The sequence below is a fragment of the Nansenia antarctica genome, assembly GCF_963989245.1.
Source record: "Nansenia antarctica genome assembly, chromosome: 6".
Taxonomy (NCBI): Eukaryota; Metazoa; Chordata; class Actinopteri; order Argentiniformes; family Microstomatidae; genus Nansenia; species Nansenia antarctica.
Window position 1 is genome coordinate 4,209,358 of NC_137676.1, and position 25,000 is coordinate 4,234,357.

General features: G+C 42.4%; 2 protein-coding genes across 2 annotated transcripts in view; one reads left to right on the plus strand and one right to left on the minus strand.

Moving 5' to 3' along the window:
• Positions 1–8,216: 8,216 nt before the first annotated feature.
• mc3r (melanocortin 3 receptor) lies at positions 8,217–9,248 on the minus strand (the record flags this gene model as incomplete). The annotated part of the gene is made up of 1 exon (XM_080533514.1): positions 8,217–9,248. One exon carries the CDS (start codon positions 9,246–9,248, stop codon positions 8,217–8,219), a length of 1,032 nt encoding a protein of 343 aa, XP_080389640.1.
• Positions 9,249–16,752: 7,504 nt separating this feature from the next.
• Positions 16,753–25,000, plus strand: part of slc13a3 (solute carrier family 13 member 3) — a gene marked incomplete at both ends in the record, with an annotated part of 11,743 nt that continues 3,495 nt past the window's right edge. The window contains 11 exons of the mRNA XM_080533515.1: positions 16,753–16,863; positions 17,161–17,426; positions 17,652–17,815; positions 18,767–18,833; positions 19,850–20,035; positions 20,351–20,476; positions 20,896–20,988; positions 21,678–21,782; positions 22,180–22,277; positions 23,863–23,975; positions 24,941–25,000. The exon at positions 24,941–25,000 is cut by the window's right edge and continues 102 nt beyond it. Of these exons, the coding sequence (XP_080389641.1) occupies positions 16,753–16,863; positions 17,161–17,426; positions 17,652–17,815; positions 18,767–18,833; positions 19,850–20,035; positions 20,351–20,476; positions 20,896–20,988; positions 21,678–21,782; positions 22,180–22,277; positions 23,863–23,975; positions 24,941–25,000 (1,389 nt within the window). The remainder of the gene's footprint in view (positions 16,864–17,160; positions 17,427–17,651; positions 17,816–18,766; positions 18,834–19,849; positions 20,036–20,350; positions 20,477–20,895; positions 20,989–21,677; positions 21,783–22,179; positions 22,278–23,862; positions 23,976–24,940) is intronic.

Here is a 25,000-nt window from a genome sequence, read left to right on the forward strand (position 1 = left end):
ACTGTAATTGGCTGCTTTGTGTTGGGCCTTGTCAAAACCATCCTCTGTCTCGCCTCCGTCTGGGTAAATCAATACTCCTCACTTACAGTACATACAATGTGTAGAAGACGGCATGCAGCGTACAATATGTACTGTATAACTTACTATAACTTGTATGTATATGTGTATTTCTTCTTAGCTCTTGGAAACAGAATGATGATTTATTTAAAATGTAAAACGTGACTGTTGTCCATAGACCGAAGTATAGTCACAATTACAGTAATCGCTGCATGAATTAGTGGACATTCATACTGGCAATGTACCAATTCAATAAGTAAGTAAGTAAGTAAGTACAGTGAGTCATGGGTGTTTGTCACTACTAATAACTGTCTACTACGCCACACCTTGCCACTGCAGGGGTTTGCAGAAGGTGAGCTTGTTTCACTTGGTGGTAGCGTTTCCTTCCCCAAGCGAGACAAGACCCCTCGGCTACAGCCCCCCCCCCCTCCCTACAGCCCCACCACATCCTCTCTGCTTATATCATAAACGTAGGTGCCAATTTTCCTTTACACATGATCTTAGACTATTATCTTCATGTTATTTTCCTCCCCCCCTCTCATCAGGTCCTTCGGAAAATCACAAGGAGGTATTGGAGGAAAAAACAACAGAGGTGGCAACGTTAATGCGTTAATCTTACGGGTTAGATCAAGGTTACGTTTGTGACGGACCCAATTTACCAATCTGGTGTCGTGGTCATGAACATTTGGTGTGGTTGAACTTTGAACTGTATGTATATACTATTTGTACAGTTTTGTTTACATGCATATATACACATTTATTTCTATGGCATATTCTACATTTTTACATTTTCAGTGAAGAGGACAGCAACAAAGTATACAACGCTCAAAATACTGTACATGTTTGACCTTGAAGTTAAGTTTGTGTACAGTGACGTAATGTGGTTATTGAGTGAGAAGATGTCTGTGAATTGATTACCTACTGTATTGAATCTTGAAATAAAATTGTATGACTCAACCAGTGATACGTCTAATTACTTTCGGACATGAGCAGGTTTTTTAAAAATCCGAGCAATGACAAGCAGACTAAAGTAGGAACATCACGAAGTAATTGACAGTCTAACAGAGTACAACCCCACTCCTCAATTAATCAAACACTGCATTGATTCGTAACAAAACACGAAGAAAAAAGAAGTGTATTTTAATTCTGCCAATACTTGATTTGATAGATGAGGTACATTGGATGGATACATCATTTTGATTTTCTTTCCACCTGTTTGTGATAAGTTTGATCCTGATGAGAGATGAATCATGTCCAGGCTTCCTCGCGGCCCCTGCTGGTTATGCCCTATTGAGTGGAGGCCGACTGTTCAGACAGCAGGATGCTGTGATGACGACTTCAGACCTGCTTCTTTCTCTTTTCTTTCTTTTTTTTTTAAAGCATTTCTGGTTTATTGAGATAGAGACAGTAGAAATAGACAGGAAGGAAGGATGAGAGAAAGACAGAGAGGAGGGTTGTGTGAGGTGCAGGATAGGTCGATGGCCGGAATCGAAACAGAGGACCCTGCGATTACCCAGACACCCCTGCTTTGTGGGTTGTTTAGTTTTTTTAAAATGTCTATGACATTAGATTGTTATTAATAATAATACATTTTAGAGTTTTACAATTTAGAGAGTTCCAGAGGCGGGGAGCAGAACGGCTAAAGACTCAACGGCTAAAGAACGGCTAAAGACCCAACATTGAAGAACGTCCATTTGTCAGAAACTAAACTATCAAGGTTCAATCAACACTTTAACCATTTAACAGACACCCCCAAATTAGCCATTTTCATTTCGTGGGATTCATATCATATTCAATTGCGTTCAAACCCCCAAGGAATCCTTAAAACATGTCTTAAGTCACCCACGAACCCTCCAAACCCTCCAAACCCCTCCTTTAGAAGATCTCTATGGCAGACAAGTAATATGAAGTAACAGCAGGAGTGTGATGTGGGACCACAGGTCTGTCTGTTTGTCTGTCTGGGTGATGGGGTATTTGTTGGTTGCTACACATCCGGATGGATTTTCATAGACTTGTTCACACACACACACACACACACACACACACACACACACACACACACACACACACACACACACACACACACACACACACACACACACACACACACACACACACACACACACACACACACACACACACACACACACACACACACACACACACACACACACACACACACACACACACACACACACACACACACACACACACACACACACACACACACACACTCTCTGTCTGTCTCCATGTCTGTCCTGTGTGGGGTTGGTCTGAGTATCTAATTGTAAACAGCTGTGTCTTGTTCCTCAGGTGCTGATTGCACCTGGTGCTCAAAGTATAAAGGACCAGAGAACACAACACTCTGGGCTTCTTACCCGTCTGCATAGCTGTGTTATTCCTTATTGTCTTTAGTTCTTTTTGTTATTATTATCACCCAGTGGCGGGCGGTGCATTTCACACCTAGGCCTTCAGTGATGTCCGACACATTCCTACCTGAATTATTCTACCTCTTAATACCATCGTTATGACGCCATGGCTCTAGAAACTAGACAGAAACACAGTATAACCGGGCGTTGCATCACCTTAACATAGTCAGACAAGTACAACAGTTATATTAATATTTCCGAAGCATTTTTAATCAATAAATCCGCATTTACAATGAAGAGTGTTAAACTAACATCTTTAAGATCGCTACATTACCCACGTCTGTCGTCTCGTCCACCATAATAGCGACAAAGGGTGCCTTTTTAATCTCCATTTTGATCTCTTCTCCCACTTTGTTTGTGGACAGGTGGTAATGTAAATCTGGGTTGTTTTCAGCCAGAAAAGAAAGAAGCTCAACGTAGTTTCCTCTGTTTGTGGACTCGGCGCATTTATCGTGTCCCCTAAATGAAAGTTATTGTTTACCCAAAAACAGGACACAATCGATCAGTATTATCGATCAGTCAACGAAAGCTTTCGTTGTGGACCTCCGTTTCCCTGCGCACTTTCAAAAGTTTCACATCTACCGGCATAGTTACGCATCTCAATAGTGAATATCAATAGTGCGTATCAATAGTGCGTATCAATAGTGCGTATCCAATCAAAAGACGTGCTGGGTGCTGACATCATTGAGCCTTACAGCAGGCGCCGTTGTTGCTTTTGCTCGCATCTACGTAGGTTTACTAGGTACGCCACAGGTTTTCTCGTTCCAACGTTAAGTTACAGGTCGTATCCGCGGCACCGTTTATCGTGCAGGCTGGGCAGATTTTGGAGCCCCCTAGCAACACATTTTGATTGGATAAAAGCTCTAACATAAAGGCCAGCCCTCCAAATCTCAATCGAAGACTGGAAGCAGCGCAACCAAGAGGAAAGCTATGAAATGAAGAGAATAGACTATGGGGAATCATTAATACATATTTGTGGAAAAAATATATTAAAATAAAATGTATATTCTGATGATGTTTAGGCCAGCAGAGAAGGCCTTGCTGGCCCTGACGGCACACCCTTCCATTAAGGAACCACTAGTCCACTAGTTGGCCGCTTGTAAATTAGCTTCCTACACAGAAAAACTGCAAAATAGCTTTATACTAGCTTATCCTGATGTGATTTTGAAAATGTAAGGATACTGGGTGGTAGAACACACATATCTAGGAAAAGTCATGAAAGGTGGGTCCTGAAATTTGATCGAGTGCAAAGATATAAAAATGTTTCTGTTCTAGTGTTAAAAGGCTTTCAATGGTTACAAATGGTTACAAACCACAGCATCAACATCCTCACCAAGCACAACATCAACATCCTCGTCTTACTTGTCACCATCGCTAGTGTGGTGGCCTTCGTGGTCATAGCTCCTTATCTTCTGCCGTGTGTGTGTGTGTGTGTGTGTGTGTGTGTGTGTGTGTGTGTGTGTGTGTGTGTGTGTGTGTGTGTGTGTGTGTGATAATAATAATAATTTGTCGTATTTATTCATAGCGCTTTTCCGGGGCTCAAAGAAGCTGATGATATGGGAAAAACAGAAACAACAAACAACAGATAACATGAGCACATAGACCACAGAGTTAACAAACAGGCACAGGGAACAATTAACACAGCAATGTCGAGGGGGGGGAGGGGGGTGGCAGGATTAGGGGAGATGGTAAGGGGTAGGGAAGGTTGTATGCATGGGAGAACAGGTAGGCCTTGAGGTGGGACTTAAAAGTGGAGAGTGAGGGTGAGTCTCTGAGTGGTTGAGGGAGAGAGTTCCCGAGGCGGGGTGCAGCTCGTGAAAAAGCACGGTCTCCGAAGCCTTTGAGTTTCGAGGGAGGGACAGTGAAGGGAACAGTGGATGAGGATCGGGTAGATGAGGTTACGGGTAGGGCGATGGGGGAGAAGGAGGTCAGTCAGGTAAGGGGGGGCCAGGCTATGGTGTGTGTGTGTGTGTGTGTGAGCGCTGCTGTAGCTGGTGGTTCTGGGTAGAACCTTGTGTCAGTCAGGTCTACAGAATTCGCACCGTGTTTGAGCAGCGCTCACGTTCAATGTGGGGGCTTCTGTGTTGTTTTAGCACAGGAAGGTTTCTTCCTGGGGGATGTGGTTTGTTTCACATGTAGAGCAATGCTAGCACCCCTCCCACTTACCCCACATCTCTGCCACCCCCTGAGGAAGAATAAACGGTTCATCTTATACAAACAGAAACCAACAGAGGCAGTCAGACTAAAACCCCTGTACGATGTAGGAATGATACCCTGCGGCAGTCAAAATATACATGATTAACTTGCACTCAGTGGTACAATTTGCAAAAATGTTGCAATTGTAACAGCTGGAATATTATCCCCATCCAAATCGTGACGTTAGAATTATAAGGTTCTATCTCCATTTTTGTCATATGTCATACATAATCTGATCCATTAGGTGTTTATTAATGCCTGTGTGGTGTTGTTTTTAAAATGTTGACATTTTTGAGTTAGTAATTCTTAAAATACAAAGGTTCCATCTCACAAAACGTAATGGAATGTAAAAACGTTGACGCTCAATATCTCTGAACTACCCTAAACGGAGATAGAACCGTATAATTCTAAGCTCACGAAATGTCGTACCCAATTGTAATACAGGACTCAGATGTGCTCTTCTCAAACATACTGTAGGACACCTGCTAGCTTTTCTAAAGAAAGTGTAGTGGGTGTTGCATGGAAATAGGCCAACAGGAAGCTGTGGTGTTATGTATTAATAACACAGAACTCCACAGAAGTGTGGTTTAAGCACACGAGACTACACTCACTGAATACTTTATTAGGAATCCCTGTACTGTACATCTTCTCTTTCATTCAGGTGGTGTAACGGTGTGAGGAAAGTTTTCTTGGCAAACTTTGAGGTTGTTAATACCAATCAATCATCGCTTGAATGCCACAGCCTGTTTGAGTATTGTTGCTGACTATGTGCATGCCTACATGGCCGTAATGTACCTTCGTTTACATTACCTTCCGTAATGTATCTTCACAAAGCAAAAGCTGTCTCAAACTGATTTTAGGAACATGACCAGTCATCGGATCTAAATCCAATAGAACACATTTGGGATGTGGTAGAATGGGAGAGTCACACAGCTTGAATCTTGGAATTGCGTGATGCAATCATCATGGACCAGAATCTCAAAAGGAATGTTTCCAACATCTTGTGGAATCAATGCCACGAAGAATTGAGGCTGTTTTGAGAGCCGAGGGAGTCCCTACCCAGTATTAGTAGAGTGTTCCTAATAAAGGAGGCCCTACCCAGTATTAGTAGAGTGTTCCTAATAAAGGGAGGCCCTACCCAGTATTAGTATAGTGTTCCTAATAAAGGGAAGCCCTACCCAGTATTAGTAGAGTGTTCCTAATAAAGGGAGGCCCTACCCAGTATTAGTATAGTGTTCCTAATAAAGGGAGGCCCTACCCAGTAATAGTATAGTGTTCCTAATAAAGGGAAGCCCTACCCAGTATTAGTATAGTGTTCCTAATAAAGGGAGGCCCTACCCAGTATTAGTAGAGTGTTCCTAATAAAGGGAGGCCCTACCCAGTATTAGTAGAGTGTTCCTAATAAAAAGAGGCCCTACCCAGTATTAGTATAGTGTTCCTAATAAAGGGAGACCCTACCCAGTATTAGTATAGTGTTCCTAATAAAGGGAGACCCTACCCAGTATTAGTATAGTGTTCCTAATAAAGGGAGGCCCTACCCAGTATTAGTATAGTGTTCCTAATAAAGGGAGGCCCTACCCAGTATTAGTATAGTGTTCCTAATAAAGGGAGGCCCTACCCAGTATTAGTATAGTGTTCCTAATAAAGGGAGGCCCTACCCAGTATTATTATAGTGTTCCTAATAAAGGGAGGCCCTACCCAGTATTAGTATAGTGTTCCTAATAAAGGGAGGCCCTACCCAGTATTAGTATAATGTTCTTAATAAAGGGAGACCCTACCCAGTATTAGTAGAGTGTTCCTAATAAAGGGAAGCCCTACCCAGTATTAGTATAGTGTTCCTAATAAAGGGAGGCCCTACCCAGTATTAGTAGAGTGTTCCTAATAAAGTGTATTGTACAAATGTAGACTGTGTGTTGTTCCTGTTGTTGTTGTTGTTGTTGTTGTTGTTGTTGTTGTTGTTGTCTGTCTGAAAATCTTTTTCCCTTTTCAAACCACAAGAATTGTCTACCATCACTAAGTAATCTAAGTGTCATTGCTCTGTCATCTCCAATCCTCTTATCCATATCCTCTATATCCTCTTAGCTTATTTCAGTTGCTGTTCCTGAGGGAAAGAAAGAACTACAAGTTACTTTTGTCTGCTAGTTGCCCAGCCTGTATTGGCCTTGCCCTGTGGGGGGGCAGGGGGAGGGGGGGGGCAAGGGGGGCAGTGGGGGGGCTGAAGGAATCCAGCAGGTTGAGATGCTGTCCGCATCAGAGACATCATCTCCTGATCACAGAGGGGCGCCTAATGACTTCACCTCAGGGCTGCAGCCTCGGGATAATGTATCAAACTGTTTATATGGATCGCAACGGTATTGATTAGAAACCTACAGAGGTGTTTGTTTCTTCACCACCTTCTTCTCTTTTATAACTCAAAAAAAAAAAAACTGCTGGGTATTTGGGAAAGTGAGGATAGGGCTCCATCTATTGGCGACTTTGATAAACAACACCAAAACTGTCTAATAATAGACCATCAAACTGACCTGTAATTGTTAGACCACTGTTAAGAGGAACTTATAATTTCTAAATCGAATAAATACATATTTGCAGCATTGTAAGACAATGTACACTACCTTGAAGATAACAGTTTGTATTTAGAGTGATGTTCCTCCTAAGTATATAATGTAGAACACGTTGGTTCTTCTACTGCACTGTTGACTTCAAATAATATTTAAAAAAGAATATTTGTTCTTAAAATGTACTGTATGAGATCCATTTTGCCCAGATTGTTACAGTATAGCCTGACAGTAAGTCAGAGAATTGTGTCATTGCATACCGTTGTTGGAGTTTCAACAGATGCTTTACAACTGTATATTCAAATCTATCACTTAACAGGATAGTTCGTCCTAATTACAAAATTACATTTGTGTTTCCTAATCTTGCCAGATGTCTATGGACAAGGACAGAAAGGTCAACCCACTCTTTGACTTTATGTATATCGCCACTGCCATATGTGACGCGATCTGGTGGTTTTGCAAAACGGGCGCAAAGTGCAAAGGCTTCAAATTTGCCTTCAAAGTTTTTCTGACCAAAAAATCTGATTTTATTATTCCACTAACATTTTCTAAGCTAAAATCAATGGAGGTCAATATTTGGTTAGAAAATGCTACAATTACTGACATTTTGCAGTGGCTATAAAAAAAACAATCCAAAAGCGTGAACTGAACTCTATCCTTGCCCATAGACTGCTGACAAGATAAGGCAGCAAATATGTAATTTTGTGACTTGTAGGTGAACTATCCCTTTAAGCCTTTTATATTCCATCTGACATACGGCAAAAGTGAGAGAATGACAACAATAACAATAACTCACACTGGAATAATCAAAGGTCCTTCAAACGTTTACTTCTCTCAATCTCCGATTTGTACATATAGCAACACATAAAAACAGCAGCATGAAAACAAAAGCCACTAAAGCCAAACTTCACAACGTCACAACTACGTTTCGACACAGTGTCCGAAGCTGCCATAGCTGTTCAAAGCTAATAATATCACATCAGTATTTCCACTGGACACCACAGCAGCCGGCACTGCAGCAGCACAGGATCTCTTTGAAGGTCTTCCGCATCTCCAGGCTGCGAAAGGCATAGATGATCGGGTCAATGACGGAGTTGCACATGATCAGCACCAGGTAGGTGGTGAAGTGAGACATGTAGCACACGCAATGGGGGTTTCTCGGACAGGCGATGATGAGGATGAGGTGGAGGAAGAACGGAGCCCAGCAGCAGAAGAACACCCCGAGGAGGATGGTGATGGTGACGGCTCCTTTCATGCAGGTCGTCCGTCGTCGTCTTCGCCGGCGGGGCGCCGTGCCCCCCCCTCCCTCGGAGGGCAGCGAGGTGATGCGCTTGACGTGCAGCCTGGCCAGCAGGAACATGTGCACGTACAGCGTGGCCATGAGCACCAGCATGGCGAAGAACATGGTGATCAGACACACGATGACCGTCTTGCTCTCCGAGTAGACGATGAAGACGACGCCGCACACCACGCAGGTCAGCCAGATGCCCCCGATAGCCAGGAGGGCCCTCCGCACCGTCACGATGCTGTGGTAGCGCAGGGCGTAGAAGATGGTCACGTAGCGGTCCACGGCGATGGCCAGCAGGTTGCAGATGGACGCCACCAGTGAGATGCAGATCATGGAGTCGAAGACGTTGTCCATCAGCCGGACCAAGCGGTCGCCCGCCACGATCAGGCGGCTGTTGAGGGCGGCGATGACCAGCGTCTCCAGGGAGTTGGACACGGACACCAGCATGTCGGCCGCCGCCAGGCTGCAGAGGAAGAAGTACATGGGGGAGTGGAGGTTCCGGTTCTTGGCCACCGCCGAGATGACCAGGATGTTCTCCAGGAGGCTGACGATCCCCAGCGTCAGGAACACCTCCGCCTGGATGTGGACCTGCTCGCACGGGCCGCCGGCGGGCGCTGTGCGGTTGTTCCACAGGGAGGAGGAGACTCCTTCTTCCACCTCCCCCCCGGTCTCGTTGAGCCGAAGGTGCCACGGCAGCAGCAGGTCTTCGTATGTGCTGTTCATCAGGTGGAAAAGGTAGGTAAGATATCAGAGAGAGAGAGAGAGCAAGAGAGAGAGAGAGAGAGTGAGAGAGCGAGAGAAGGAGAGAGAGAGAGAGAGATACAGGGATGTAAAAGAGAGAGAGCCACCTGTTCGTTGGAGCTTCTACAGGAGTGATGTTGCTGCTGGATGCTGAGTGAGCAGAGCACCTCTTTGACCAGAGACAGTGAGAAGTGTGGCTGCCTGGCTCCCTTGCTTGTCTGCCCTCTCACCGGCACCCCCCCCCCTAGTCCAGCTGAGTGAGCCTGAAGGTGGGTGACGCTCATCCAGGGTGAGGCTATGTGATGTAGCGGATGGATAACAGAGCATGCACACACACACACACACACACACGCACACACACGAGCGCACACACACACACGCACACGCAAGCACGAACGCACATGCACACACACACACACAGGCACACAATTCAGGGTATCTATCTACTGGATCTGTCATATTGACAGGCACACATTGCTATAACTGGGGAATTCTGAGAATAAATAAATATTCGATGCCTGTTGTTAAAAATGTCTGGAACTGATATGAAGTATCCCTTACGGTTTTTTTTTATCGTTTTTTTTATGAACACAGCACACAATTGGGCCTGACATTTGACTGCTGAAGCTTTTGTAAATTCTGCCATTTCTCACGGCACCTGAATCTAATTGTTTCACTCACCCCCCCCCCTACTTCAGTGAAGGAAGGAGTGAGGGAGAAAGGAACATCTTGAGCACTTCAATTATTGAAATATCATCCCTAGAAAGGAGAAAGGCGTGCTCGACTCTTTCAAAATCGTCTTTAGGTTGCAGGGTCGTAAGCACTGGTGTCGCCCCACAGCCACAAGCCTCCGAGAGCCCCGACTTGCAACCTTATTTTCCTTATTATGATTTATTATAACTTTTTTTTTTAAATTTAAGACAAATGGGTTATGATTTCTAAACGCACCATGACATTTAAAAATGGAACTGCTGTTGAGTTTGAGAAAAACAACCAAATTGCTGGAAATTGCTTGAATGTCACAACTACTGTATGTTTCCACACAGCACGCTTTGAGTATAGCTTTGAGCTTCCATGTTCAAAGCTGTATAATATATCAGTATTTACACTGGAGACTGAAGTAGCACAGCTATCTACGTATCTGAACGTTTTGCATATCTCCAGGCTGTGCAAGGCATAGATGATAGGGTCAAAGACGGAGTTGCACATAATTAGCAGTATTACACACACACACACACACACACACACACACACACACACACACACACACACACACACACACACACACGCACACTTTTTGATTCTATGAATAGGCATGGAAGCTAAAGTATGACAGGAAACAGAAACATCCAGGAATCATAGTAATTTGTATAAATGATGTGTAGTAACTTGGAGTTTAGCATACTATCGCATGTTATTGTAATGGTAGCTATAGTATAAAGGTATGAGACTTCTGTTCTTGTAACCTGGAGCATCAGTGTTGGTCTAGTGGATAGTGAGTTGGACTTGTGATCGGAAGGTTGTGAGTTCAAATCCCGCCTGAAGCCACACCACTACTAGTGTGCCCTTGAGTAAGGCACTTAGCCCTCAGTTACTCCAGGGGGAATGTCCCTGTAATTCGTAATTGTAAGTCGCTTTGGATTAAAAGCGTCTGCTAAATGGCAAAATTATTATTAATTATTAAAATGATTAAGAGGAAAGTGTAGAGAAGAAGGGAGCTGCCCAAGATCTGTGACATATGGTGGAGGGGGTGTGCCACTGGAACTGGCTCACTTCTTCATTGAGCAGCAGCAGAATTACGTAACATTGGAAAAATGTGTTGCAAACACAGTACATAGTGTTTTGCAGGTGGGGGAGTTTGAATGAGAGAAGTGTTATGGCGTTTTGGAGAACGTGGTCATTGAATGCATTCTGTATGAAAGCAATGCACAAATCACAGAGTAAGAGTCACAGTTTGGTCCAAATGGACTTCTGCTTTGCTGACTGTATGAAGAGTTGTGACTCTGTGATTTCAGTATTGAACACTGCGAAAAAAAACTGTAACTCCGAAGTATACAGAAACATCTGCTCAAGTACAAGCAAATGCCTTCAAACTCAGCAAGACAATGACCCCAAACATACTGCAACTAAGGAGTTTCTTCAGGGCCAAAAAGTGTAATGTTCTTGACTGGCCAAGTCAATCTCCAGATTTAAATCAAATATATGAATATGCATTTAATTTGCTAGAGATGAGACCTAAGGCAACCTCAAAACAACAACTGAAGATGGCTGTAGTACAGACCTGGTAGAGCTAGAGAAGATATCTGCCATCTGGTGGGGTCAATGGGTTTCAGACTTCAGGCAGTTATTGCACGCAATTTACAACTGAATACAAAACAATAAAGAAAATCACTTCATTTGGACAATATCTGTCCCAATACTTTTGCTGCCCTGAAATTGGGGGGCTATGTAAAGTGTTGTAATGTCGAAATGGTGAAAGGAATATACACACAAAAAATCCATAAAAGCTGACAATCTAGTACTGTAACTAACCTCATAATAATTGTTTGATTTTCAAATCAAATGAGTATTCGGTTGTTAAGTCTGACGTCACGCGTTTCCGGGTCCAAATAAAAAATTCCCCGCACCAGAGTACCAGTGTACTAAAGCGGTAGAATGACAGTTCAATCGTTTTTTAGACTCAGATCTATTCATACAATAAGGGACACAGCACTTTCCCGTTTTTCCCATATTGTCAGCGTCTTTGAGCCTCGGAAAGCGCTATACAAATATAATTAATTATTAGAATTATTAATATTACTGCGGCATTTTGAAGAGAGCGCCTCAGCCAATGTTGGACCCGGAAAACACGTCACGACAACCGAATAGAGCCAAAAGAAGAAAACAATCGTAACCCTTGTAGGATCTTCATCTTTTTTGTTACACACGTGGTCTTCGCGGGTCTGGCCATGACATTATTGGGTTTTTAAAGCAATACAGCCATAACAATTTATGTAAAAATACTTATGGGGGAGGACGGGACGTCACTGACCTCTGACCTGCCCCCGACCGGCTCTGACCCGAGGAGGCGGATTCTCTTGCTTAGTTCCAATTTACACATTGGACCCGAAGACCCCATATGTAATATAAATGTGTAGGGGGGAGGGGGAGGGGGGGTGCACAGTGGGTACTCAATGAAAATGAGCCATGGCCAATGAGTCTCAGGTTGAATTTTTGTTTTAATTGTATCATTTTTATTTTTAGTAAAGATTGAAGATGGGTCCCACCGACCCAGAAGGTCATACAAGGGTTAATCCTACCAATAATTATATATAATGTTTCAAAAGGCCTGGAGGTGTGTAGATGGAGGTGTGTAGATGGAGGTGTGTAGATGGAGGTGTGTAGATGGAGGTGTGTAGATGGAGGTGTGTAGATGGAGGTGTGTAGATGGAGGTGTGTAGATGGAGGTGTGTAGATGGAGGTGTGTAGATGGAGGTGGGTAGATGGAGGTGTGTAGATGGAGGTGTGTAGATGGAGGTGGGTAGATGGAGGTGTGTAGATGGAGGTGGGTAGATGGAGGTGTGTAGATGGAGGTGTGTAGATGGAGGTGTGTAGATGGAGGTGTGTAGATGGAGGTGGGTAGATGGAGGTGTGTAGATGGAGGTGTGTAGATGGAGGTGGGTAGATGGAGGTGGGTAGATGGAGGTGTGTAGATGGAGGTGGGTAGATGGAGGTGTGTAGATGGAGGTGTGTAGATGGAGGTGTGTAGATGGAGGTGGGTAGATGGAGGTGTGTAGATGGAGGTGTGTAGATGGAGGTGTGTAGATGGAGGTGTGTAGATGGAGGTGTGTAGATGGAGGTGTGTAGATGGAGGTGTGTAGATGGAGGTGGGTAGATGGAGGTGTGTAGATGGAACGGTGTAGATGGAGGTGTGTAGATGGAGGTGTGTAGATGGAGGTGGGTAGATGGAGGTGGGTAGATGGAGGTGTGTAGATGGAGGTGTGTAGATGGAGGTGTGTAGATGGAGGTGGGTAGATGGAGGTGTGTAGATGGAGGTGTGTAGATGGAGGTGTGTAGATGGAGGTGTGTAGATGGAGGTGGGTAGATGGAGGTGGGTAGATGGAGGTGTGTAGATGGAGGTGTGTAGATGGAGGTGTGTAGATGGAGGTGTGTAGATGGAGGTGTGTAGATGGAGGTGGGTAGATGGAGGTGTGTAGATGGAGGTGTGTAGATGGAGGTGGGTAGATGGAGGTGTGTAGATGGAGGTGTGTAGATGGAGGTGTGTAGATGGAGGTGTGTAGATGGAGGTGTGTAGATGGAGGTGGGTAGATGGAGGTGTGTAGATGGAGGTGTGTAGATGGAGGTGGGTCGATGGAGGTGTGTAGATGGAGGTGTGTAGATGGAGGTGTGTAGATGGAGGTGGGTCGATGGAGGTGTGTAGATGGAGGTGTGTAGATGGAGGTGTGTAGATGGAGGTGTGTAGATGGAGGTGTGTAGATGGAGGTGTGTAGATGGAGGTGTGTAGATGGAGGTGTGTAGATGGAGGTGTGTAGATGGAGGTGTGTAGATGGAGGTGGGTAGATGGAGGTGTGTAGATGGAGGTGTGTAGATGGAGGTGGGTCGATGGCATTTCAACTGACATGAGTTGAGCCGCAGTGAAAAGTCACATCATCTACATCTGAGAAGATACAGTATAGATACAGTATCGAAGCACAACCCTACTCTTTATAAAACTGGTGTCATTATCATGATCAGTTTGAACTATTGATCAACAGAGACCGCAGATCACAGCAGATCACATCTACTGAACGACTCGCACAAAAGATACCTTCCCACAACTCCTGAAATCACCCAATCACAGCCGATTGTAGTCTACTGTCTTCTTGTATTTGTTTATTATTGTTTGTCTTGGTGCTGTAATGGCGACAGGTGTTTGTAGCCTACGAACTCCACAAAACAAGTTCCCTCACTGGGAAACAAAAATAAAATGTGTGTATTGTATAAAACTGAAATTAGGCCAGGTCTTACAAACACGCTGTCCCCACCACCCCCTGCGACCAGCACAGCAAACCATCACATGAATGTGGCTCAGCTGCATCAACAATACAATAGGGCAGCGAGGGAACAAATTGTGGACCAGGAAATCTGGTCACAATTTATTTGGATAGTCCCCTATATATGATCTACAGTCGGTCAGACTTTCAAGAAACTATCAACTGCAACTCAGTTGATACTGTATGCAACAGCTCTGAATTAGAACACATTATGTCACAATTAAGATTATCAACTGCAACTCAGTTGATACTGTATCCAACAGCTCTGAATTAGAACACATTATGTCACAATTAAGATTATCAACTGCAACTCAGTTGATACTGTATGCAACAGCTCTGAATTAGAACACATGATGTCACAATTAAGATTATCAACTGCAACTCAGTTGATACTGTATCCAACAGCTCTGAATTAGAACACATGATGTCACAATTAAATTGTTGATTATACTAATACTACAGTATCTGGCCCTATGGGCCTACTATAATGCTCTGATACTCTCAATACATTCAAGACCAGACTCAAGACCCTGTATCTGTTGTATCAGACTCACCTCCGTGCAGCATGGCCTGGGTCCTGACTAACACTACTCCCCATAGCTGCCTGAACTCCGACACCATTTTTCTTTTTTGAATATGATTTTATCTTTTGTATCTTTGTTCTGTTTTTTTTTTGTCTTGCTTCTCTTTGTTTTCTGTACAGTGTCCTTGAGTTTGAGAAAGGCGCTTTTAAATTAAATTAATAATAATAATAATAATAATAATTATTATTATTATTATTATTACTATCATTACTAGTGCAGAAAGGGTTCGTCACACTTCTTGTTCACTTTTCAAGGCAAGGGACTCAGATTAAGACCGTGTTATTAATGTTTTATCTATTTATTTCTTACATTTGTTTCTCTTCTTTTATTGTATTTTATTTTTACCTTCTTTTTACTGTTTTATATACTTCCCCTGCTTTTATATTCATTTTATGCTTGTATATGTTTTTATCCTGTTGTAAAGCACTTTGAGCTGCATTTCTTGTATGAAAGGTGCTGTATAAATAAAGCTTTACTTACTTACTTACTTACTTGTTAGTTCCTCTGCCTGTATTAACCTCATAACCAGCCTTACCAGCCTAACTGGTTGACCAGCGTCAAGCTATTTCATAACCTGTTTGACTACCCGACACTTAACTGGTTGACCAGCTGGACAGTCTCAGTATCAGCTTGCCCAGCCAACATTTAGCTCGGACATTTTTGCCATCTCATTACCAGTTTGACCAGCCACCTAGAGGTTAGAGAGGCAGGTAGCCTAGAGGTTAAATAGGCAGGTAGCCTAGAGGTTAGAGAGGCAGGTAGCCTAGAGGTTAGAGAGGCAGGTAGTCTAGAGGTTAGAGAGGCAGGTAGCCTAGAGGTTAGAGAGGCATGTAGTCTAGAGGTTAGAGAGGCAGGTAGTCTAGAGGTTAGAGAGGCAGGTAGCCTAGAGGTTAGAGAGGCATGTAGTCTAGAGGTTAGAGAGGCAGGTAGTCTAGAGGTTAGAGAGGCAGGTAGCCTAGAGGTTAGAGAGGCCGGCCAGCAATCTGTAGGTCGCTGGTTTGATCCTCACCCCAGGAGGGAGCCGGATGTGAGCTGGTGACCGAAGGTTGCCTAGCACTGCCGTTGTGCCCTTGAGCAAGGCACTTAACCACTAACTGCTCCTGGGGTGCTGAAGCCCTGTAACCAGAGCTCTGTTCTCCCTGGGGGGAGATGTGTGCATGAATTGCAATTTGTTGTCTCAGTACTTGACAATCTCAGTGCTCTGTTCAATGACAATACTGTTGAATCTTATCTTATGTTGGCTCTGTGCGTAAATTCGCTCTGAGAGCGCCGGAGCGCATACTGGGTTCAACGCCATAAAGGGATCAAGTAATTTGATTGGTCAAGAGGCATTCCATGAGTGCTGGTCAGATTCCAGAGCGAATTTGACGAACGCAGCCGTCATCTTATTCTGGTGGTCTACGATCTATTCTACTGTAACGTTCTATAATCTATCTGTATATCCTAAACGTTGACTATATCCTAAACGTTGACTTGTCTTTTATCCATCTGTCCATATCACTATCTTTAAACTATGTATGCATCAGTCTTCCAAACTATAACTGCCAAAATTGGACTTTGCAAGCCCAGAACTTTCTTCTGGAACGTTATTCTAAAATGTGCTTTTGAAATGTAAATGCACTCGCGTTTCTCTTGTCACAGTTGCGACGATGTGTGTGCTTGCCAGGCAGTAAGTCAGGTAATGCAAGTCGAGCATCCCTAAGTTGTGAAGTGCGAGGAGTTAACCTGTAAGCGAATAGTTAATCTTCTCCAGGACTGCGACAACCACGGAGTCAAAGTGATAAAACAGATAGGGGCTTCAAAGTTCTGCACTTATGTGTCACTAAACTACTTCGAAGTCGTCCCAGAAAGGAATAACTGACCTCGGAAATGGAATCAATATTATTATTCGCTAAGAAATCGTGGTGCGTCAGAAAACAGCTGATACTTTTCGTCACCCCACTTATTCTTCTCCCGTTACTTTTTGCTCTGCCAGAAAAGGTAGGTTGGACACTGTAACATCACGTTTACTCACAACCAGTAAGTCATATGTATTAGATCAAGCTCAATGTTGATTGCTAAAAAAAAATCAATAATTACAATGACTAATGAGGCATGCTTTTAAATCAGAAACCCTTTTAACCAAACTTCTGTTGCAATTATATGAATCACAATCAATGAAATGGTCAGTTATTGACTTCAGATAAGTAGCCTATAGATCATCTTTAATCAATGAAGTCCTCCTGTGGTAGACCTGGTAGACCCTCCACTAATGCCACTGTCTGTCCTGTGTTTCAGGAGGGGAAATGCCTCTATGTGGTGCTCCTTATGGCTACGTTTTGGTGCACAGAGGCTCTTCCCTTAGCTGTGACAGCCATGCTGCCGGTTTGCCTATTTCCAACTATGGGGATACTTCCATCCAATAAAGTCTGCCCCCAATACTTTGTGGACACCAACTTTCTGTTCCTCAGTGGTCTTATCATGGCGTCAGCTATTGAGGAATGGGGACTCCATCGCAGAATAGCTCTGAAGGTCCTTCTGATTGTTGGAGTAAAGCCAGCTTGGTGAGAAGAGACCTTATTAATGCTTGAATCTGGGTTTCAATTTTCTAACCATATAAAGTTCGTTCATCATCATACATCATTGGATATTTTCTGGTTGTTTTTCACTTTGTTGTCTAACAATAACATCCCACGTAACACGGAACGAGATAGTCTTGTTCTTCACCCAGGCTGTGTGTCTGTTTGTGTCTCTCACCAGGCTGTGTGTCTGTTTGTGTCTCTCACCAGGCTGATTTTGGGGATGATGGTCACCTCATCCTTCCTGTCCATGTGGCTCAGCAACACAGCCACCACGGCCATGATGCTGCCTATCGCCAACGCCATCCTGGAGAGCCTGTTTGGAGACCTGGAAACCCTGAAAGAGAACTGCAGGGCCAAAGATGACCCAGAGAGTGAGTCGGCCAAGGTTTATCCAGTAATCCTACCTACATTACTGACTGACTGGGTATCGAACCCAACCGAATTAGCCCATTGAGCTAAGGAGATTTGGTCTTTTATATATATATACAGTACCGGTATATGCCGCTTAGCTGACACTTTTATCCAAAGCGACTTACACTGCAGTGAGTGCATACATTTTTCAGTATACATGGTCCCAGTGGGAAACGTGCCCACAACCTAAGCGTTGCTAGCACAATGCTCTACCTGCTGAGCCACAGAGGACCACAAACATTATTATTATGTTATTATCTACGTACATTACGACTGACTGGGTGTTGAACCCGACCAAATTAGCCCTTGAGCTGAGGAGTTGGTCTTTTCAGGTTTTATCATGTGAGCAACTACCTCACCTAAATGCTTCAGTGAACAGATAAAAGATATACAGTAGCTAAGCCAGAAGTAGTTTACCAGGGATAGGCTACCAAGAGAAAACCAAATACCAACTCTTGACAAATAAAACGTTCTTCAAACGTTCTTCTTCTTTAGTACATAGAAAAACAAACAAACAAACGACTTTCATTTTCTATTGGAAAAGGTGATGTTGTACAATATTTGAGGTTGTCCCCCCGGAGACTTTAATATGTAACCCAGGGTGTGAACATTGTGTGAACATTGTACACTAATGGTCCTGTCACATGGCTTTTTTCAAGTTAGTCAATATTCAAATGGTAATTGATTGATTATATTTGGCTCCTTTCCGTTCATATATTAAACGTCAAAGTCTAGAAACTCAAAGACTTGATGATTTCTGTTGGATGATTTTAGAGAGACTCCCTTTTCCTGACTCCCTGCCCTTGAAATGAATGCAACTTTGTTCTCAGAATTGGTAACTGAATAAATAGTAGGTGGGAAATTGTGAGAAATAACTTTTAACACAACCTGTTCACTTCCACATCCATCAGGTCACACATCACAAGTAAAGCTGCATGCACTGCCCTCCGAAACACAATTATTGTCAATAGATAACAGGTAAGAAAGCACGGGTAAACAAACGTAACAATTCAAAATGGCAGCTGGTAAAATGGGGAACAAGTCGGCAACGTTCCAAATGTTCAGACTTTTATTATGAAAAATGTAAATAAATGTCAACGTTGTTGAAAATCAATGACACACTCGCTAGTCAAGCCAAAATATTGCCATGTAATGGATTCGGTGAGTAATCCCCACTACTCTACACTTACTAGGTAGTAGTGCAGATTACTCACCGAATCTATTGCATGGCAATATTGTTATTGGCTTGACTAGCAAGTGTGTCATTGATTTTCAACAACGTTGAATTTAAATTTTTCTGAATAAAAGACTGAACATTTTGATTGTTCACCCCTTTCACCAGCTACTGTCACAAATGTAATGCTCAAATCAAGTGAGAATAAAGTTACTCACCTAACATTTCAGTGTTTGTATTACTTTGCAATGACAAGAGAAAGTCGTTAGCCTCGTAGCATAATTGCCTAAGTCATATTTTAGCCAAATTGAGATATCTGCCTAACTCTACTCTCCTAACACTGCTGGTTCACTGTGCACTATTGCCGTTGCCATCAGCCTGCTCAGAGTGCCAATCAGAATGCTTGTTACATTCCACTATCAGCCCAAGTCATCTCTTTGACATAGGCGTTTTTGACACTACATACAAAGATGGCTCGGCTGACCACAAGTGAAACATGACTGAGGCAATTATGCCATGAGGCTAACAAAGTATTATGTCACAAGTATTGTAATTATTCATTGTTACGTACACATGACCAGGGTTAGGACAAGGTTATTACTGTAAGTAGGTCTGTTGTGTAGCAATTAGAAATTAAAACACTTGCTATAGTTGCTTATAACAGTTATTATATGTTAATATGAATACTGCAATGTAAGCTGTTTACCTGCTACCATCTATACCACAATGTATCATTTGCAATGGGTGGTATCTTAACTGTGTGTTATGAAGTGTTTAGGTTACATCTCCATGGTTACATCTCTATGTCTGATTTCTCAAGGACGAATGGGATGGAGTCGGAGAGGCCTGATGACAGGACCACGGAGGAGATCGTGTCTGAGTCCCAGTATCAGATGAAGGTGTGGAAGGGCTTCCTGATCTGTATCCCCTACGCTGCCAGCATCGGAGGGACTGCCACCCTGACAGGCACTGCACCAAACCTCATCCTCATTGGTCAGCTTAAGAGGTACTGCCCCAAATCTTATCCTCATTGGCCAGCAGAGGAACTGTACCAAGTGGAAGATTTTTTAGTACCTCAAATGTACTTTTTAGTGCCTCCCATGGCATGTAACACCCCCCTGACAGAGTTAGGATTTAAGTGATAAATAACTGTGTTGTTTTTTGGTTTTTACTTAGTTTTTATTTCAGTTTCAGCAACTTATACAATCATATCCACAATTTTGTCTCCTGTTTTTTCTATTCTTTCAACTGTACATGCATGGTTTATAGTTACTGTTAATGTTGCTGTTTCTTTTTTGACAGTTGGCTCTTTATTTTCTAGTTACTTCCCAGAATGTGACTTGATCAATTTCGGCTCTTGGTTTGCGTTTGCCTTCCCTCTGATGGTTCTCTTCCTGATCGTGGGATGGTTATGGATCGCGTTCCTCCATGGGGGCTTGAACACACGGTACGAGGAAACAAAGGAATCAAACTATCGCATAAGTATATCACTCACCAGACATGAAATATTGACCTCTTTGAGCTAACATCTTATTTTGACTTTTGTAGAAGTTCTGAGCTGAGGTACAGTAGAATAAACAGAATAGTTCATTTATGTTGTTCATCTATAGAAAGTATCAATGAGTAACCTATTATTGCATTGACCGAATGAGATTGTGTAGTTTGAGTGAACTGATTTTGACCTAGTGATGTTTGACTAAATAATGTGGTTTCAAAACCTGAAACTAATCATATAGAAAGTTCCACATTTGGGCTCTAGTCAATCCTGGATTACCACTGCCTGAGTAATACAGTGAGTGGTATTTCCTTTTTGACTTACTTTATGTTCCCTTTGTTCCCGTTTTATGTTTCCTTTGTGGTGTTCAGGTTGTGTGTGAGGCTTCAGGACCGGAGAGCTCAAGCGGAGGTCAAGGCCCAGGCTGTTATTGCTGAGGACTACAGAAGACTGGGCCCCATAAAGTAAGACCCCTACACAGTCTGTCTCCACATCCTAACACACACAGGAGGAATGTACTAGATCTTTTTTTATATTCCATTTCATCAATAGTGCCAATGTCATCAACCAACTGAAGCATTACGTTACGTTTTACCAGACATTATGTTTAAAATGTGTCATACAAGGTGGATCTTTGTAACTTGATTTAACTGCTAGTTAACACCGACCAGGCACCAAATTAAACTGACCGTGGTCCAGGCGGCTCATATGAATCAGTTTGTGACTGGAGACAACAACAATATGGCTGCGTTTGTAAATTCGCTCTGGAAATCTGATCAGCACTCATGGAAAGCCTCTTGTCCCTTCATGACGTTGATCCCAGTGTGCACTCCGGCGAAGTTATACGAATGCAGCCACTATCTCATGCACTGCAAGCCCTCCTGGACCATGGTTGACCATTCCTGTTCAGAATCAGAATCAGAATCAGAATCAGAATCAGAATCAGAAACAGAAGTAGGTCTTCACATACAAGGAATTTGCTTTGGTCTGTTGGTGCATAACAATAAACAAAGTGCTAGGACAAAAAACAGACAATAAGTGAAACAATAAATAAATAAATAACAGTGTTTAAAGTGTTAATAAGAATAGCGCAATGTGACATAACTCTCGACTCTCTGTGAACTGACCACCTCTTTCCATTTCCAACCTCCAGCTTTGCAGAAGGATCTATCGGGTTCTTTTTCATCTTGTTCGCCGTTCTTTTGTTCACAAGAGATCCCAAATTTGTCACTGGATGGTCTGTGTTTTTCCCCAAAGGGTAAGTCGATCACATACAGTCATTAATGGTGAACCGCAATACGTGAGCTTAGAATTATAAGGTTCTATCTCCGTTTAGGGTAGTTCAGAGATATTGAGCGTCAAAGTTTTTACATTCCATTATGTTTTATGAGATGGAACCTTTGTATTTGATTAATTACTAACTCAAAAATGTCAACATTTTAAAAATAACACCACACAGGCATTAATAAACACCTAATGGATCAGATTATGTAAAAAACTAAATTTTGACAAAAATGGGAGATAGAACCGTATAATTCTAACGTCACGATTAATGGTCAACCGCAACAACAGATTACTGCCCATTAGCTTGTATTCTCCATTTCGTGACATTTGTTTTACACCCTTCCTGTTCTGCGGATGTCACCCTCCTCTAGGTATGTGTCAGATGCGGTCACCGGTGTCGTCATCGTGTCAGTGCTGTTCTTCTTCCCTTCCCGGAAGCCGTCATTCAACTGGTGGTTTGATCCTCTGGGTTAGTCAAAGGAAATCACATGTTTTCAGTGTCTCATAATTGTTACAGCAACTGATGTGTGTAGGTGTGTGTGGGTGTGCGGATGTGTGTGTGGGTGTGGAAATAACATTTGGATAAAAGCACCTGCTGAGTGTAACACATTTAAATGTAACTGATATGTTGAACTTTCAAAGGAATGTTGAATAGAAGCCACTTTTTATAGACATAGCCAGGACTTTGTAGGTCAGAGTTACGAGTTGTAACTCAACATTATCATTCAAGTTACCACCTTACCAGCCGTGAACGATCATTGATGACTAAACAGGTGGAATAGAGAGTCATACTGTAAGTCCATTTCTGAAACTAGCAGAAACTAGCATCGCCTCTGTTATAAGGTACTGTTAAATAACCTCAGGAATGTTAATGACGTAGATTAGGGAGTCTGAGCAGGGTCCTGTTGAGAGGTGAGACTGTGGCCTCTCTGTTTCTGTGATTATATTAATCTCTCCACATTATGTTGCCACACTTGGGTTTGTTGTGTGTACAGCATGTTCAGCTACCGATCAAACACACAACTTGTGTAACAGAAAAGAAGAAAAAAAAAAAAAACTTTCTTCCTAACGCTCGACTGGGTTCTGCATGGTTGGAGAATGTGACAGGGTCTGGTTAAAAAGTCCTCAAGTTTTTTTCCAGGTTATGAAAGTGCAGATTGTAGGCTTTCAAAATAGTGAACTGCAAAGAAGAAGATTTTTTTTATTTGAAGAAGATATGCTTATGCTTGAATGTGGGTACACCTCAAACCAAATACCAGAGAACATCGCTCTGAATCAAAACACACGCAAAACAGCTGCTAATAGCTAGCGGCTAAAAGGGAACATCGCTATGAACATCTTGCTGCATGTTTAGCCAATCACAACACGCTGACAGAACATCCACATGCTAAAAACACGTAACTACACATAATTAGATGGTCACACAGTCCTTGCTTTTGAACAGTCCTAAAAAGTTTGTTTACAAGCCATGTATCACTTACCCAGTAGCCTATGGCAGACGAGACAGAGAATCCAACTTGAGAATCCAGCTTGCTTTTTGCTCATTTGCGTGACTTGAGATTTGCCGACATGCGGCCCTCTTCACCAGACCGTGTTACAATTGACTGTGTTTAAGGTCTCAGGTCTTAAACTTCAGCCATAGATTGAAGACCCATCTCTTGAGGCTGCGTCTTAACTTTAAGACTAAATACGTCCTCATCCACACTACCCCCTGTATAGCTTCTCTACTACTACTACTACTACTACTACTACTACTACTACTACTACTACTACTACTACTACTACTACTACTACTAGTACTACAAAAATGTATCTTCCTTCTAGCATTGTAGCTGCTAATGCCCCTGGTCATAGCATAGATTACTTTTTCTTATGATGACTGATGGATAGATGATTCACTGACTTAGACAAATGTATTTGTAAACATTGTATGTTGTTTGCATAAAGGCGTGTGCAAATGTCAAAAATGTAAATGTGAAAGTAAACCAAAAGTATAGCTATGGACATTATAAACCACTTTGAGGATGTTAATAATAATAAGTATTTTTCTACAGCACCAAATACTGAATATATCCCTCTCCTATCGTGGAAGAAGGCACAGGAGTGTGTCCCATGGAACATCATCTTGTTGCTGGGTGGAGGTTTTGCCATGGCCAAGGGGTGTGAGGTAAGACCACCTCAAAACATGACCATGGAGGCCAAAGGATATAGATTAGAATAGATTAGAATAGATTAGATTAGATTAGATTAGATTAGATTAGATTAGATTCAACTTTATTGTCATTGCCGAGTACAAGTACCAGACAACGAAATGCAGTTCAGCATCTAACCAGAAGTGATAGAAAAGAAAGAAATTGTGAATATAAAACATGATAGTGATAAGTGATAGGTACAGTATTGCAAGTACGGTAGTTAGAGCTATATACAGTAGATGGATATCAATAAGATATGTATAGTCAAGGTAGCTACGTATGTGCAGTATGGTGTATACAGATGTATACATTAAATTAGAGGCTATATATATATATATATATATATATATATATATATATATATATATATATATATATATATACATAAATAATTCACATGTGCACATTTAAAAGATGGCACAGAAGGGTTATGACATCTGCTTTATAAAGGGTTTATTGGTGCTTTATTAAGAATTTAATTAGATTTGGAATGGACTAGATGTGAGTGTTAAACTGAGCAAAAATATGAATAAATTCAAAGGCCACTATAAACAAGTGTTTTGGACATGTACAGGACAGAGGACTCTGAGTAGTAAAGTGACTGAAGTACATCTTATTTAATTTTCTGCATTTGATATTTATGTTGTATATGGATATTTATGTTACATTTAGTTATAGAAAGAGACTCTGTTTTTGAAATGGTGTAATATATTGTAAGGAAGGGGCAGGGCTAGATACGTTCTCACTTCCTCCTGTCCCCTCCTGAACTCGCTAGTGTAAACTGCACCAAGTGAAATTGTGTTGGATAACTTTTTTTCTTTTTCTTTTTTTATGTTTTTATGTTTATTGTGTTTGGGACAAATCAAAATCAAATCAAAATATGTACTTTGTTGACTCACGGTCAACTATCAACTGTCATCTGTCAACTGTCCCTGTGTAGGAGTCGGGCCTGGCCTCCTGGATCGGGGGTCATCTCACGCCCATCGCCCAGGTCCCTCCC